This window comes from Terrapene carolina, unplaced genomic scaffold (genome assembly GCF_002925995.2).
Source record: "Terrapene carolina triunguis isolate 2854851 unplaced genomic scaffold, T_m_triunguis-2.0 Scaffold210, whole genome shotgun sequence".
NCBI classification, from domain to species: Eukaryota; Metazoa; Chordata; order Testudines; family Emydidae; genus Terrapene; species Terrapene triunguis.
Window position 1 is genome coordinate 10421240 of NW_020664561.1, and position 17879 is coordinate 10439118.

The window sequence follows — 17879 nt, forward strand, 5'->3', positions numbered from 1 at the left end:
AGTAGTCAGGACCTGTTCAACTATAGGCTAAGCAAGTGCCGAATGGTGGTGGAATGTGCATTTGGACGTTTAAAAGCGCGCTGGCGCAGCTTACTGACTCACTCAGACCTCAGCGAAAAGAATATCCCCATTGTTATTGCTGCTTGCTGTGCGCTCCACAATATCTGTGAGAGTAAGGGGGAGACATTTATGGCGGGGTGGGAGGTTGAGGCAAATCGCCTGGCCACTGATTACGCGCAGCCAGACACCAGGGCGGTTAGAAGAGTGCAGCAGGGCGCGGTGCGCATCAGAGAAGCTTTGAAAACCAGTTTTGTGACTGGCCAGGCTACGGTGTGAAACTTCTGTTTGTTTCTCCTTGATGAACCCTCCACCCCCCCCACCCAGTTCACTCAACTTCCCTGTAAACCAACCACCCCACCCTCCCCTCCCCCCTTCGAGCACCGCTTGCAGAGGCAATAAAGTCATTGTTACTTCTCATTCATGCAATCTTTATTAATTCATCACACAACTAGGGGGATAATTGCCAAGGTAGCCCGGGAGGGGTGGGGGAGGAGGGAAGGAAAAGGACACACTGCAGTTTAAAACTTTAAAACTTTAGCACTTATTGAAGGCCAGCCTTCCCATGCTCGGGCAATCATCTGGGGTGGAGTGACTGGGTGGCCGGAGGCCCCCCCACCATGTTCTTGGGCGTCTGGGTGAGGAGGCAATGGGACTTGGGGAGGAGGGCTGTTGGTTACACGGGGGCTGTAGCGGCGGTCTCTGCTCCTGCTGCCTTTCCTGCAGCTCAACCATACGCTGGAGCATATCAGTTTGATGCTCCAGTAGCCAGAGCATCGACTCTTGCCTTCTGTCTACAAGCTGACCCCACCTATCATTTTCAGCCCGTGATTCAGCCCGCCACCTCTCCTCTCGTTCATATTGTGCTTTTCTGTAGTCAGTCATTGACTACCTCCATGCATTCTGCTGTGCTCTTTCAGCGTGGGAGGACATCTGGAGCTCCGAGAACATATCATCCCGAGTCCGCCGTTTTCTCCTTCTAATCTTCGCTAGCCTTTGCGAAGGAGAAACATTTGCAGCTGGTGGAGGAGAAGGGAGAGGTGGTTAAGAAAAGACACATTTTAGAGAACAATGGGTACACTCTTTCCTGTTACATTTTGCTGTTCACATTACACAGCACATGTGCTTTCGTTACAAGGTCGCATTTTTCCTCTTATATTGAGGGCCTGCCGGTTTGGTGTGAGAGATCACTCACGCAGTGCCAGGCAACAGATTTCGGCTTGCAGGCAGCCATGGTAAGCCACAGTCTTTTGGCTTTTTTAACCTTCTTAACATGTGGGAATGGTTTCAAACAGTAGCGTCCTCATTTCCCATACCAAGCACCCGTTGGGTTGGCCATTTAAAATGGGTTTGCAATGTAAAAGGAGGGGCTGCGGTTTTTGGGTTAACATGCAGCACAAACCCAACTAACCCCCCTCCTCCCGCACACCCAATTCTCAGGGATGATCACTTCACCCCTCCCCCCCCACCACGTGGCTAACAGCGGGGAACATTTCTGTTCAGCAGAGCAGGAACGGGCACCTCTGAATGTCCCCTTAATAAAATTGCCCCATTTCAACCAGGTGACCGTGAATGATATCACTCTCCTAAGGATAACAAAGACCGATAAGGAATGGATGTTGTCTGCATGCCAGCAAACACCGGGACCATACGCTGCCATGCTTTATGCAATGATTCCAGACTACGTGCTACTGGCTGGCGTGGTAAAGTGTCCTACCATGGCGGACGGGATAAGGCAGCCCTCCCCAGAAACCTTTTGCAAAGGCTTTGGGAGTACATGAAGGAGAGCTTTCTGGAGATGTCCCTGGAGGATTTCCACTCCATCCCCATACATGTTAACAGACTTTTCCAGTAGCTGTACTGGCCGCGATTGGCAGGGCAAATTAATCATTAAACACGCTTGCTTTTAAACCATGTGTAATATTTACAAAGGTACACTCACCAGAGATCCCTTGTGTGCCCTCAGGGTCTGGGAGCACGCCTTGGGTGAGTTCGGGGGTTACTGGTTCCAGGTCCAGGGTGATAAACATATCCTGGCTGTTGGGGAAACCGGTTTCTCTGCTTCCTTGCTGTGAGATATCTTCATTGTCTTCATCCTCATCTTCCGCGTACCCCGAACCCGCTTCCCTGTTGCGTGACTCTCCATTGATGGAGTCAAAGCACACGGTTGGGGTAGTGGTGGCTGCACCCCCTAGCATCGCATGCAGCTCCGCATAGATGCGGCATGTTTGCGGCTCTGCCCCGGACCTTCTGTTTGCCTCTCTGGCTTTGTGGTATGCTTGCCTTAGCTCCTTAATTTTCACACGGCACTGCTGTGCGTCCCTGTTATGGCCTCTGTCCTTCATGGCCTTGGAGACCTTTTCTAATATTTTGCCATTTCGTTTACTGCTACGGAGTTCAGCTAGCACTGATTCGTCTCCCCATATGGCGAGCAGATCCCGTACCTCCCGTTCGGTCCATGATGGAGCTCTTTTGCGATCCTGGGACTCCATCACGGTTACCTGTGCTGATGAGCTCTGCGTGGTCACCTGTGCTCTCCATGCTGGGCAAACTGGAAATGAAATTCAAACCTTCGCGGGGCTTTTCCTGTCTACCTGGTCAGTGCATCTGAGTTGAGAGTGCTGTCCAGAGCGGTCACAATGAAGCACTGTGGGATAGCTCCCGGAGGCCAATAACGTCGAATTCCGTTCACACTACCCCAATTCCGACCCGCTAAGGCTGATTTTATCGCTAATCCCCTCGTCGGAGGTGGAGTAAAGAAACCGGTTTAAAGGGCCCTTTAAGTCGAAAAAAGGGATTTAGCCGTGTGAACGTGTCCAGGCTTAATTCGATTTAACGCTGCTAAATTCGACCTAAACTCGTAGTGTAGACCAGGCCACAGGCTCATTCCCAGCACGGCCAGCCCCTCCCGCTGGTCGTGCTGCCGCAGCTACACTGCACACTAGCTCAATCGGAGCTAGAGCTGGTGTGTGTGTCGATGTACACACAGTCTAAACAGATAAGCCAGACAAAAGTTAGGAAATAAAAAGAACTGTCCCCATTTATTGATGGAAAACTGAGACACAGACAAATGATTTGCTCACGTTCACAGAAGAAATGTGTGGCACAGCCAGGAATTGAACACAGGACCCCTCAATCCCAGCCCCCAACACTCCCTCAAAATAGTTTTCAAACGGTGCCTAAAACATTTGTATTATCGTTTGAAACTCTCACCAAGATTGTGGGTGCCCAGGGCTGGCCCCTGTAACCGCTCATAATAGCCCAGCTGAGCAGCCTTGCACACCTAGGCTACATGGTCATCTTCCTGTGATGTACGCTTCTAAATGCATCTTTTATTGCACAGACAGCTAGAGGGTAGTGACGGCGCGCAGAATAAATTGGGGAAAGAAACAGCTGTCAACAAGACTGAGTGACAATTTCCCATGCTCTGGCTGCAGAATGGATTTTGATTGAACTGTAACACACACGCCCAACCATCCACTCACCACTATTATTATTACTTCTATTACAGTAGCTCTGAGGCCCTAACAGAGCTCAGACTCCTGCCGAGCCGGGTACTGGGTGCATACAGTAAGAGAGTGCCTGCCCCCAAAAGCTTCCCACCTACATAGAGAAGAGTGAAAAGAGGGGGCGAAAGGAAATATCATCACCCCCATTTTACAGATGGCAATCCAAGGCACAGAGACTGAGTGCTTGCCCAAGTCAAACAGGGAGTCTGGGGCATAGCTGGGAAATGAACTCAGAGCTCCCGAATCCTAGTCTAATGCAGTAACCACATAGCTATCCTCTTCCTGCAGGGTCTACATCATCCAGGGATGAACAGAACAAGAGGGTGGAGCAGTGTCACACGTGTTAGTTAAGTGACCTTCAAAGTTCTGCAGGACATAGCAGGCCACGCAGCTCACTCGGTTCTGCAGACTGGCCTGGTGTGGTGCACCGAACGCAGGCTAGGAGTCCAGGAGGCTGTTCAGGCGTCGCTTTATGGTCTGCACCTCTAACATCATTCATCAACTCACACGGATAAGCAGTGAGCAGGGTTCTAAATGTCCCTGGTGTCACTGTCAGAGCTGCAATGACTACTCCCTCCACTCACCGTATTTATTTATAAGCCTGGATGGGTAGGACCCTCTCACCACACAGCTGAGCACGCACAATTTCTGACTCTTCTCCGGAATGCTGTGGACGCCCTCCCAGTTCTTTCCCGCATAAAGGCCTCTCTCCTTTCTCTTCCGAGCCCCTCTCCTCTGTTAAATACCCAAGACTTTTCCATTCTTTTGTTGCAAACTCATCAGTTTCAAAGGCAGTTGGCTTTCAAGTTCTTGGGCTTGTTTGAACCTGAAACTCAAAGCTAACCTCAAGGGCTGCGAATCCAGGCAGATGAGAATCACACACACACACACACACCACCAGCTGTCACCTGAACCCCAGCAAATCAACTCTGAAAAATTTCACACACACATCAACTCAGGACAGCCTTCATCTGAAAAACCACAGGCTCTTCCCCAAGATCAAGTTAGTAAACAGAATTATTCTACAAGAACAAATTTATGTTCCAGTAAAATACAGTACAGCCCATACATGTGTATATATATATATATGTACACACATATGCCCTCTCTCTGCTGGTTCATAATGAGGCTACACAAAATTCAGTTTTTTAATAATTTTGATGGATAATATCAATGTTTATTTTAAGCCTTTTTTTTAAGATTTACTCGAGATTTATCTAGTTTATTTTCCCAGTTGCACAAAATTATGGGGGAGCCAGTCAATTATTTAATGAGAGTAGATGCTGAGCTTCAAAAAGTTAAAGCTTTATAAACCCCTTAAACACAAATTGTCAAAATATACAAAGTAAATATCCTGAAATCAACAAATCCTACCTGGTTGTACTACTCATTTGCTAGTCCATTTGTAACAAGCCTAACTCAAAAGTCTAAATCACTGGATTGTGACTCTGAATTCTCAAGCAGCATTTTTCCTACTTTGCCTATCTGTAAATTTTGGTTATTATTGATGAAAATATTTTCCATCAGTTTGTGTGTCTAGGATGAAATCAACGTTTACCAACATGCACCATAAAAATCAAATCCTTCCATGTCTCTTCACAACATACATCCCTCTGGTTTCAATCTGCCAATTTTCTCCAACATTAAATTTTCTAAAACAAAACATAACCCTCCAGATACACCAAAGCTCATTGCTAAGTATAAAGCAGAATACATGGGATCACAAATATTCATGTCAATGGTGTTACTCTATGATCACTGCCCAAATAGACTTTAAGACCAGAAGGGGCCATCGTGATCATTTAATCTGACCTCCTGCACATCACAGGCCACAGAACCCCACCCACCCACTCCTGTAATAGACCCCTAACCTCTGGCTGAGTTACTGAACTCCTCAAACCATGGTTTAAAGACTTCAAGTTACTGAGAATCCACCATTTACTCTAGTTCAAACCAGCAAGTGACTTGTGCTCCATGCTGCAGGGGAAGGTGAAAACCTCTCAGGGTCTCTGCCAGTCTGACCCAGGGAGGGTGGGGGAGAGAAACTCCTTCCAACTCCAAATATGGCAATCAGTTAGACTGGGGTGGCCAACCTGAGCCTGAGAAGGAGCCAGAATTTACCAATGTGCACTGCCAAAGAGCCACAGTAATACGTCAGCAGCCCCCCCCATAAGCTCCCCCCCCCACCCCCAGTGTCTCCCACCCACCAGCAGCACCACCGATCAGCACCTAACCCTCCATCCCTGCACCTCCTGCCCGCCGCGATCAGCTGTTTTGTGGTGTGCAGGAGGCTGGGGGGGTGGGGGCGGATGAGGAGGAAAAAGGGCACGGCAGACTCAGGGGAAGGGGCCTTGGGGGAAGGAGTGGAGTGGGGCCGGGGCCTGGGGCAGAGCCACAGGTTGGCCACCCTTGAGTTAGACCCTGAACATGTGGGGAAGACCCACCAGCCAGACACCTGGGCAAGAATTCACTGTAGTAACTCAGCGCCCTCCCCATCTAGTGCCCCATCTCCAGCTGTTAGAGATATTTGCTACTAGCAATTACAGATGTGCCATGCCATTGTAGGCAGTCTCATCATACCATACCCTCCATAAACTTATCAAGCTCAGTCTTGAAGCCAGGTAGGTTGTTTGCCCCACTGCTCCCCTTGGAAGGTTGTTCTAGAACTTCACTCCTCTGATGGTTAGAAACCATCTAATTTCAAGCCTAAACTTGTTGATGGCCGGTTTATGTCCATTTGTTCTTGTGCCAACATAGGCCCTTAACTTAAATAACTCCTCTCACTCCTAATGTTTATCCTTCTGATGTATTTATAGAGAGCAATCATATCTCCCCTCAGCCTTCGTTTGGTTAGGCTAAACAAGCCACACTCTTTGAGTCTCCTTTCATAAGTAGGTTTTCCATTCCTCGGATCATCCTACTAGCCCTTCTCTACACCTGTCCCAGTTTGAATTCATCTTTCTTAAACAAGGGGGACTAGACTTGTACACAGTACTCCAGATGAGGTCTCACCCGTACCTTGTATAATGGCAATAACACTTCCCTATCTCTACTGGAAATACCTCGCCTGATGCATCCTAGGATTGAATTAACCTTTTTCATGGCCACACCACGCTGGCAGCTCATAGTCATCCTGTGATCAACCAATACACCCAGGTCTTTCTTCTCCTCTGTCACTTCCAACTGATACATCCCCCAGCTTATAGCAGACATTGTTGTTAGTTCCTGTGATAAATGAAGGGGGAGAGGGGTAGCTCCCTTTTATGGATACCCAGCCAGCCAGTTAGCTATGAAGTCCCTCTTGGTGGTTGCTTGCTTTACCTGTAAAGGGTTAAAAAGTCCCCCAGGTAAAGAAAAGGGAGTGGGCACCTGCCTAAAAGAGCCAATGGGAAGACTAAACCTTTTTAAATTTGGGAAAAACGCTTTCCCTTTGGGTTCTGTGTTGTTCTCCAGAGAGAGGGGAACAGAGCAAAGTCAGGGCTATGACTATGCTGTAAAAAGCTTTTTGCCAAGTATGGAAATCATCAGAGTATACCTAGAACGACCCAAATATGTAAGCAGATTAGGAAATGTCTAGAAAGACGCGATTAGGTTTATTTCTTTTATTTTCTGTAAGGCTTGGGCACTCCTCTGTGCTAACCCCAGATGCTTTTGTTTGCTTGTAATCTTTAAGCTGAACCCCCAAGAAAGCTATTTTAGGTGCTTAATTTTTGGAATTGCTCTTTTAAAATCTAGCAATAGCCTAAGTTCCAGATGTATTTTCTTTCTTTTTTGTTTTTAATAAAATTTACCTTTTTTAAGAACAGGATTGGATTTTTGGTGTCCTGAGAGGTTTGTGCATACACTGTTAAATTAGCTGGTGGCAACAGCTAATTTCCTTTATTTTCTTTCTCAGCTCTTCCCTGGAGGGGGTGTGTGAAAGGACTTGAGGGTACCCCACAGGAAGGAATTCCCAAGTGTGCCTTCCTGGGATCCAAAAAAGGGGTTTGCATTTGGGTGGTGGCAGCGTTTACCAAGCCAAGGTCAGAGAAAAGCTGTAACCTTGGGAGTTGAATACAAGCCTGGAGTGGCCAGTATTAATTTTTAAACTCCTTGCGGGCCCCCACCTTCTGCACTCCAAGTGCCAGAGTGGGGAATCAGCCTTGACAGTTCCTAAGTACATGGCCTTGCATTTTTAAATTTCATGCCATTTCTATTACTCCACTTTTCAAGATTGTCCAGATCTTCTTGTATGATATTCCGGTCCTCCTCAATATTGGCAATCCCTCCCAAATTTGTGTCATCTGCAAATTTTATTAGCACACTCCCATTTTTTGTGTCAAGGTCCTGAATGAAAATGTTAAATAAGATTGGTCCCCAGACCGATCCCTGAGGAACTCCATTAGTAACCTCCCTCCAGCCTCACAGTTCATCCTTCAATATGACCCATTATGACTCCAATCTAAAGCATGGGATAACAGATTACTCATACAGTGTCCCCTGAAGGTCACCAAACTAGATGGGCAGTGAGTTAACACCAAAAGAGCCCTCAGCAAGAATGCTGCCCTTGCCCTCCCAAGAGAGAACTGTTAATATCAGTGCCTTGGATGAGCGTAACAGCACAGTACAGCAAGAGAGAGGCCATCTGTGAAATACCCATGACCTAAGCCCCTGAAGGCTGTATGGGTCAGAACCAACACCCAGCGCAGAGCACAGGAGTAATGTGTTCTCTGCACCAAGCCTAGCTTAACAAACAGGCCAGCTCGGTCTGCACTAGCCTCAAAGCCCAGATGGTTTTGAGGGGGATCCCTGTGTTAAGCATGTTGCAGTGACCCCACCTCAAGGTGACACAGGCGTCGCTTACTGCCCTGATGTTCAAACAAGGATGCAACATCCTTGCCAAGCACAGCTAGTATAAAGCACTCCAGGCAACTGCTATCCCCTGGGAATCCAGTAACAGCCAGGGAGCCAGCAAGACCCCGGGATTGTGTAGCTTATAGGTATAGGTATTTGCTAGGTGAGGCACAGGTAGAAGGCCTCAAGGCCTGTAAGACAACAGCTTAGCCAAACTAATTAAGGTATAAGGCCCCAAAAGCCTTAGCATAAGTAGTTAACCAAGAGTTGCCCTACAGGGGTTCTCAACTTGTGAGTCAGGATCCAAAACTGGGTTGCCAGCATGTTTCAAAGGATTGCATAGCAGCTCCTGTCCCACAGGGCTGGCTGGGCTCGCCTCCCTGTTCCAGGCACTGAAACCTCTGGGGTCCCAGCATCACTCAGGTTTGGCCCAGCTGCCATGACGACGGGAGTCCAGGTAGACCGGATTTCAGTGAGTAGAACTGCAACCCCATAAGCCAGGTCACAACTCCACTCACACACATTTGGTCCAGTCATGGGGACAGGGCCTATCCTGAGTGACACTGCAACCCTGGAGGTTGTAACGCCCAGAGCGGAGAGCCAAGCCCAGCCAGCCCCACAGCAGAGGAGCTGCAGGAGCCGCCTCTGTGGGGTGAGTGCTGGGCAGGACCCAATCTGGACCCAAGCCACCCCAGGGCCTCCACCCCCAGACTATTTACTGGGTCGTGACAGGCCATAAACATTTACAAATGGGTCCTGAGCCCAAAAAGGTTGAGAACCACTGCCCTAGAGCATAAGATATCAAAAGACAGATGCTGTAACGACTAAACTGCTGGTAGGTAATCACAAGATGCTAGTTTATAGCAGCTGACTGACCACAAGAATGCCATGGTAACTAACTGACATATATACCAATAAGCTTGAGGCAAAAGGATTAATAACCTATGGGAGAAGGCACCCCAACATTAGTAGGGCAAGGACATACAAATAAGGAAAGGGACTGAAACCCCAACTGAATATTGTTAGACATAGTAGCATCAGCGTAACACATTATAAAAGTTACATCCCAGCCTGTGTGCTTAGAGAGAAAGAGATGTAGCTCTTGGGAGATGCCAGGATGACGACCACTGGTGATGGTGATGTTGGCAAGGCAGAAGATAACTAACTCGTCAGGTTGTTTTGCAAGGGATGGTGTAAGTATAGGATGCTCAGCTCATTCTGTATCATCTCTACCTGCCTTATTGGGGTGGAGTGTTTGTGAATTTGCTAACTTTATTAATAAAATTATTATAAATATATTGAGAGTCTTGCAACTGTGCACATCGGGGCTCCCAACTAAATAGTAATTCTGATAATACTGGGCCTGAATTCTGTGGGGGACATGAATTCTACGTGCAGATTTCTTTGCTTCCCAACAGAAAAATTACTTTCTAACAGGGAAGCAAAGGGAAGTTGCAAGAGCAGTCACGCACCTCTCCCCAGCAGTGCAAGCGCATTGTTTTGGGCACCTGAAGCAGCTGGCGGAGAGGTAAATCACTGGTTCTTAGCACAGTGCCCTATCTACTGTGCCATACTGCCTCTAATACTGCCTCTCACTCTGCTTCTTCCCAGCAATCTTCCACCCACTCACAAGGGAGATTCAAAAGAGTGATAACTGTACGTAGACAGGGTCAGTGTCAAGAGATGGTTTTCTTCTTGAGCAAGTACCACCCAATCCCTCCTCTGGGAGAAGCTGGCATCATTCGGGCATTGACAATCCACTCCAACTGCCGCCCCAACATCTATCTCCCTGTTGACTTTGGTCACCAGACAAGCAAGACGTGGATAAAATCACGTGTTGTAACATACAGAGTGTCCAGCACACCAATGAGCACCAGCAACTGACACTCAAGCAGAGATTTGGGGCCTGATCCTCAGTTGGTGCAAGTCAGCATACTGACTTCAAAGGACCAACAGCAACTTATGCCAGCTGAGATTCTGTCCCTCTGTATCTGTCCCCTCAAGAAACAACTTCACTGCATCTGGGGCAGCCAGCTCTGTCTGGATTGAAGTGATCTCACCAGCAAATAATGCCTCACAGCAAGAAACACTTGACTGTCATTGGCTTCATCCAAGCCCCATTCACCATATTATTCCCCACCCAGAATAGTTCCAATGACAGGGATTTCATGATGTTTGTGGCAAAAGCCCCCAGCCTCCATATGTCATATGTTGCAGTTATCCCAGTTTTGAATATGAACCCAGCCACCAATGATGCAGCCAACTCCCGCCCTGCTTCACTGCTCACAAGATTATCTTCACACTATTGTGCATGTGGTACCAAAGGTTAATATTTTTTCCCCTTCTGATTACTGGTGCAAGACCAGGGCTTGGAGAAGTCCATGGCTCCTGAAGTCCTTCTGTCCTCCGAAGTGTTCCTAACCCTAGAGCCCGTGACATACTTGACCTTAAAATCACATCAATCTGATTACCATCTTCCGTCCCACCCCACTTCAACATGATCTTAGCAGCCAGCCTCTAAGAGTTCAGCATATTTGAAAGCTTGGATGGGGTCAGCCACCCCTTGGTCTAGAAGTGCATTTTTGGCACTTGGCAGAAGATAGAATAAGGCAAGTAGCAAAGCTCAGGCTAGTGTCATGTTCAATCCTGGTACATTATAAGAAGAGCTGTCAACATTCCAGTAGGAAAGAGTGAAAGCTCATGTAAACACAACCCAATAAGTCACATTACCAGAGAGGTACCACTCTTCCTACATCACACTCACGACCCCGAATAGGTATGTTTCAGGCCAAGAATGGTGCCATTGCCATTTAGCTGCCCAGTCTACTCAACCAAGGTGAGATTTACTAATCCTATCCCATGATTCAGAAAGGCCTCAATTTTAAGGCCTGAAGACATCACTGTGATCATCCAGCGGAACCTCATGCATACACAGGCCATTGAGTTTCACCCAGTTCTTGCTGTTAACTCCTGAGCACAAATCTACAGTAGACAGACCCTTGCAAACACTATCTTCTCAGGCCCTTTTCTGCCACTTACTGATACCCCAGAAGGGAACTGGTGGAATGGGAGGTAGCCTACCCCCAAGAAACTTAGGCCAGAATGTTCAAAAGTAGGCCTTGATTTTGAGGGACACCATTTTGGGGTAATCAATTTGAAACAGCTGAAAGGAGGCTGATTTTCCAAGGGGCCAAGCCTTGACTCTCCCCTATGAAGCCACCAGGAGGCAACATTGCCATTACTCTGCAGACACAATAACGGGGGTGGTGGTGATTTATTGAGCACTGCTAACGTGCTCAGCACTGTACAGACACAGCAGAAAACACAGAGCTTACTGTCTAAAACAAACACAGGGCAGCACAGAGCAGTGTCTACGAAGCAACCCATGCCTGGATGGGTCAAACTGCCGGAGGGGCCGGAGTTACATCGGGATGATCTCCTCCTTCTAGCCAAGAGGCATTGCAGCATGGAAGAGGAAACCACGTGAAGAAAAAGCTTCTTCTGGCCTCTGCCTTCAAGGCCCTCCACCATTGAGCCCCACCCTAACTTTCAAATCTAGGGCCAGCACCTCACCACGTCGCGCCATTGCCTTCTAACCCAACGCTCACCATCTGGGGATCTGATTTCTTAGGGCAACGCTGACCCCTCCCTCCCCAATCACTCCGCCAACGCCAGCCTCGACTGCCCACTCGCTTGATTTCCTCACAGACGCCCCCACGCTTTCTCTCATGCCTCCCTCCACACATGGGAACGAACGCCCAGCAGGCCACAATTCGCAAAGCCTCCCCCTTACTCTCTCTTCAATCCCTCCTTAAAACCTACCTCTGCTTGGATGCCTTGGCAAGGCCAGTGACTACGTGTGGCTACTGAGACCCCTGGGAGTCCTGTCATAGGCAGACGCACCTCTCTCTTCTGTTACTTTGCTCTCCCAGCCCTGTTCATTCATCTGCCATCTATTTTCAGAACTGGAGTCTGCAAGTTCTCTGGGGCAGTGACTGCTTATCCCGTGCCTTGCTCAGAAGGGCCCTGATCCCTGACGGGAGTCCTTCAGGCCTACAGTAAACAAACACCAAGGCACAATGGCTACACATCAACCTGTTCGTGTGGCTCCCGATTTCACAAAGGCTCCTAGGTGCTGGAACTGAAGTGGTTTCCATCACATACAGGGTTTACAGTTTGGTTCAGTGGCTCTCAGCACCCACACTACATAAATTGTTCCAGAGCCCCTGCAGAGGTTTGGCATATGCACTAAACACCCTGTAGGACTACGGTCGATTTCAAGATTCCGCCGGACACACACACACCCCCTCCCAGGATAGAGAATGGCAGATCCCGATGAACCTGCGTGTCAGTATGTGCGAACGGGAGGCCGGAGGAGAAGCCATAAGGTGCTCACAACAACGGCCCATAGCAGTTTCCCCTGGTGTAACCCCACTGAGTTACACCAAGGGTGGACTTGGCGCCATGTGATTGCTCGCCCAGCTAGCACAGGCGGTGGCTGCTGCTGCAAGTTGCCATGGCAACCCCATTAGGCCTTTCTGCAGCCGACAGCAGCATTGCACGGAGGTGCCCAGTTCACAGCTGCTGGTTTCTGTGCTTGGGCCGTGCACACAAGATCCTGCGTTGTAGATGCCAGCCTATAGGAAAGGCTTTTGGGTGTTGAAACGGGGGCGGGGTGGCCACATTGACATTTGACATCCCGCTCTCCCAGGCTTCCTTTGAAGCACTGTGCATACAGCATTTCCAGCACAATGCACTGGGCATGCTCACCGTGTGCATGACACAGATCCAGCCTCCCCCAGCCCCTGGCACACACATTCCATAGCTCCAAATGCATCACCTGCATAGTAACACATCTTTACAAAGGCACCATTGAGCAACCTCAGCTGCCTAACGCTGTATTCAGAAACATTATACAAAGCAGGAATTACCCCAGCGCTTCCATTTCAGCACCAGATGGGCCAGAACTCCACTAATGAGTGCTGTGGGGCTGCACTGTATCCCCACATAACAGGCATCTCTCCAGACCTCAAGGATTAGGAATTGCCACTCACATTCATCCCATCTCCATCATCAAAGAACGCTGCAACCAGTGTCAAATCTACAGGAGTGTATTCTTCTGCCCACCAACCCCTCCCACCCATTCTCTTCCCCCTACATGGCTTCAGCAGCTTGGCTGGATGGAGGAGTTCTGCATGCAAGAAATGGATCTCCTAGGTGTGGAGAGAAAGACTGTAATGAGAAGGACACAGCCAAGCTGGATCAATATACTAATCCTGCATGCAGCATGTGTGTGGCCATATTTTTTCTGGACTGGGGAAGGCTATTAAAGAGGATAGAGAACTCTGGAGTGGCAGACAAAGCATATGCAAAAATGTACGTCCATGCACCTCTGTTTTGAAAGGTGATAGATACATGGGGGAGGGGCGATACACACCATGCTGTAGCATCATTGGACAAGTGAACTTGACATAAGGAAGGGGAGCTGTGGGTGGCTGCTTGGACGCAGGCATCAGAAAGATGATGCCGCTGTTTTGCAGGCTGGGTGTATTTTGCATGCAGGAGGCAAGGTGCAAGTGGGAGCACGTGACAAAGCTGATACTGAAGTTTTGATGGATGGGTGAGTTTTGCAGGCAGGAGGCAAGGGACATGTAGATGTCTGGAATCTGATGCCTGTAATAAAGATGATACCATAGTTGTACTGAGTGGGTGAGTTTTACATGCAGGAGGTGATGGGAGTGGGGCATTCTGGAGGGGTTTCATAAAGCGAATGAAACAGATTACATGGACAGGCAAATTCGGCCTGGCATGCAGGAAGCAAAGTGTAAGTGGTTGCATTAGCATGGCAGGAAGCACACATAGGATATACAAAGCCAAGGCCTAAGTCATATCTCCCACCAGCATAAATCAGGAGTAAATCCATTGGAGTCAATGGAGATACAGGTTATACACCAGTGTATAAACAAGACCAGCATTAGGCCCCTGGAAATCAATAGATATTGACAGATGAATTCCGCTTGTAGTAGGTAAAGTGCATAGAACTCTTTGGCCAGAGCACGGATATGGAATAGAGAGCATGCAACCGTGTGGATGGATATGGGAGTCTTGCATGAGGGCCGCGCATGTGCATACACAGTATTTGGGTGCAAAGAGAACACAGAGACAAAAGCCTGGATGGGAAATGAGGTGCCTGTGGATACTTTTCCACCATGTTACAAGAGGAATGAATCTGGTTAGTTGAATATATAATAGAAACCACTCTAACCTGAATGTAGCTACCTGGAGGAAGAGGAGTGTTATTCAGAGGGCACAATAGCCTGCATGGCACAATGTGGAGGAGTAGCAGTGTGGGTGAAGCTTTTGGCTGAATTAATATGAATGACACATGCAAGAGGTCACATGGATGTGGCCATTTGGGGGTGCAGGCTGGGTGCATGGCTGCATGCCAGAAGGGATGTCCATGTGGGGCTGCAGGATGCATGGCTGCTGGATACAAGAGGATGTGCACGTGGCTGTGGGGGTGCAGCCTGCTGGCTAGGGGTGCATGACTGCTTTGTGCAGGAAAGGCCGTGCATGTGGCCCTCTGGAGGCACAGGATGCATGGGTGCTGCCCATGTGGCTATTTGGGGGTGCTGCCTGCTGTCCAGACCAGGTGCATGGCTGCTGCGTGCAGGAGGGGCCCTGCCTGTCACTATCTGGGGGTGCAGGGTGCGTGGCTGCTGCATGCAGGAGGGGCCCTGCCTGTCACTATGGGGGGGGGGGCGCTGGCAGCCCCAGTACTCACCCAGCACAAAGTAGGGCAGCTCGGTGTTCTCCAGATCATCCACCACCACCATCTCCCCGGGGAAGTCGTTGCGCACCGAGAAGAGCAGCTTGGGCTCCGAGGCCGAGGGGCTGTGCATGATGCTCAGGTCGTTCTCCCGCAGGAAGGGCAGCGCCGACACCGTGATGCTCTTGAGCTTGCACTCCAGCTCCTTGGACGGGTCCCCGTCCGCCTCCGCGGCCCCGGCAGCGGCAGCCGGGAGCCAGCAGCAGCAGGCAAGCAGGGCGCAGAGCCGGGCTAAAGCCATCTTGAGCCCGATCCGCCTTCCCTTCCTTCCCAGCGCTGAGAGGGGGCGGGGGGAAGAGCCCTGCTCGGCGGGGCTGAGATGCAGCTTGCAGGGCAAGGCTCCGGCTCAGATGCACCCCCCGCCGCTGGGTTCCTTTGTTCGCAGGCTGCATGCACGGGGAGGAGTGCGGTGGATTTCACAGAAGCAGCTGTGCCTCCGAGCCGGCTGCCAGCGCTGCTGCCTTTCTCCTCCTGTGCATCCTCTCCCCAGCGCTCGCTCACGCGCTGCTATCCACCTGCTTTGCAATGTTGGCGGTTGCTTTCATTCCCCCCCCCCCTCCCCCTTTCCAAATGCAAAGATCTGACCCCCACCCCTGCACTCTCCAGAGGGGGCAACCGAGCAGTGCCTTAAAGCACAGCCTCAGAGCTGAGAGCAGAGGCTTTTGATTCTGGATTATGATCTCCAGTGCAAAAATTTCCAGCGTCTCTGCTTTTCTCTCACCCTCTCCTAATTTGCTAGATCACCTGCACACACACCCAGTCACACACACCCAGGAGTGCAGCTCCAGGTTGGTTTCTGGTTGAGGGGTATAAAAATAATGTTTGCAACCATAACAACAAATGCGGTGGCAGTTTCACTGAAGCAGGGCAGGAGAATGGCAGAGTGCACTCCAAACGTGGGAAGTTTCTGCCCATCAGCCCATCTCCAGATCATTGCAGTTCACCTCTCAAAAGGAATATTGCCAGCTGCCTTACGCGCTTTGCAATCAGCAGAGTCGGGCAGGGCAATGCAGAGTTTGGCTCAACATGGTGTGAAAGAATCATATGGGTGAAATAAGTCAGCCCCAGCCACGCCAAGGGTAGAATGCCATAATAAGCTGTTAACTAATCTTTACAAAAACTCTGTAAAGCATTTCAGGACTGATCCAACTCCCACTCAAATCAATGGACAGATTCCCATTCCCTTCAATGGAAACTGGAGCGGGCCCTTATTTCCTCTAGAGCTTGGGATGCTAACCCTATTTTAGCAATCAGCTGTTAAAAGAATACTCTTAAGCAAGGGATATTTTTGGTATGCAACTGTGTTTTGTAGTGCGTGTATTCAAACTACAGGCATCCAGATAGATATTCCCTGATGCCTTAACTAAGCAGCATACCTCTCAAAGTCGACTGTCCCTCATTACATCCTTACCAGGGAGCTGTTCCTCATCTTAGAACCAGGGTAACATTTTCAAAAGCACTTCCATGACTAAGGAGCCTAAAACCCATTTTCAAAAGTGACTTATGCCCAGATCCTCAAAGGTATTTACGGCATCTAACTGCCATCAATTTCAAGAAGTGAGACATCTAATCACTTTTGAGGACCTGGGCCATTGGCTATTAGGGCTAGATTTTTAAAAGTATGTAGGCACCTTAAAATAGGCACCTAGTGGGATTTTCAGAGACACCTAAGCCAGTTGGCACCTAATTATGCAGGAGGTCAGAGTAGATGATCACAGTGGTCCCTTCTGGCCTTGGAATCTATGGAAGTTAGGAGTCTAAATACCTCTGAGGACCTGAGCCTAAGTCACTTTTGAAAATGGGGCTTAGCTTCTAATGTCACTTAGGAGCATTTGAAACTGTTACCCCTAAACATTCCTCTGTTCCACACGGATCAGATCTGGTGGCCATTATCCTCTGCTTGCAAACGATTTACATCACAAACAAAGAATCACAAAAGGAAGTTACTAGCAATGCTATGTTTGAACATTTCTTTATATGGGCAGGGAGGAGGGGTGAGTGTAAAGGGATACTGCCACCTTGAAGTCCGATCAGTTTTTAAAAATGAGTTCACAGTAGTTTCAGAAGGTTCACCTGCTTCCAAGTCTCCAACATTGGTGGTTTAACAACCAGATGTTCTATTGTTAAGCGTTTGTTCTCTCCCTGGGGCTGTGTGGAAGACAGTAGGGAAATGAAAACTAACAATAGAGGGGGAATGGTGAAACTGACCATCAGATTTCCCACCATTGCTAAAACTGGCTAAGCAGTGCAATATACCCAGGCATGAAGCCTTCAGCACTTTGGAAACTCCAGATAGTACCAATTGCTGCCGCCCATCTCTTCAGCAGCACCGCCTATTGCAAGCACATCAAACCTGTCCTCTGCTTTCTACACTGGCTTCCCAGAGAAGAGTGAGTCAAGCTCAAGGTCTTAGTGATTAATTTTTGATTATGTGTATTACTGTAGGATGTCAGAGCCTCATGGCCCAGGACCTCGTTGTACTATGTGCTGTACAAACAGAACAAAAAGACAGTCCCTGCCTCCAAAGAACTCACAGTCTAGGTACTTTATCTTCCAGGTGCTCAGTGGCTTGGGCCCATCATATCTAAAAGAGCCTAAAGCTCCAGGATGAAGACAGCTCCACTCCTCTGACACCAGGGAACTCTCTACCA

General features: G+C 49.0%; 1 protein-coding gene across 1 annotated transcript in view; it reads right to left on the bottom strand.

The window, feature by feature from the left end:
* The window catches only part of LOC112107425 (astrotactin-1), a 203478-nt gene extending 188009 nt beyond the window's left edge, over positions 1-15469 (bottom strand). The window contains exon 1 of the mRNA XM_024201119.1: positions 15184-15469. Coding sequence (XP_024056887.1) covers positions 15184-15469 — 286 coding nt within the window. The remainder of the gene's footprint in view (positions 1-15183) is intronic.
* Positions 15470-17879: the final 2410 nt, after the last annotated feature.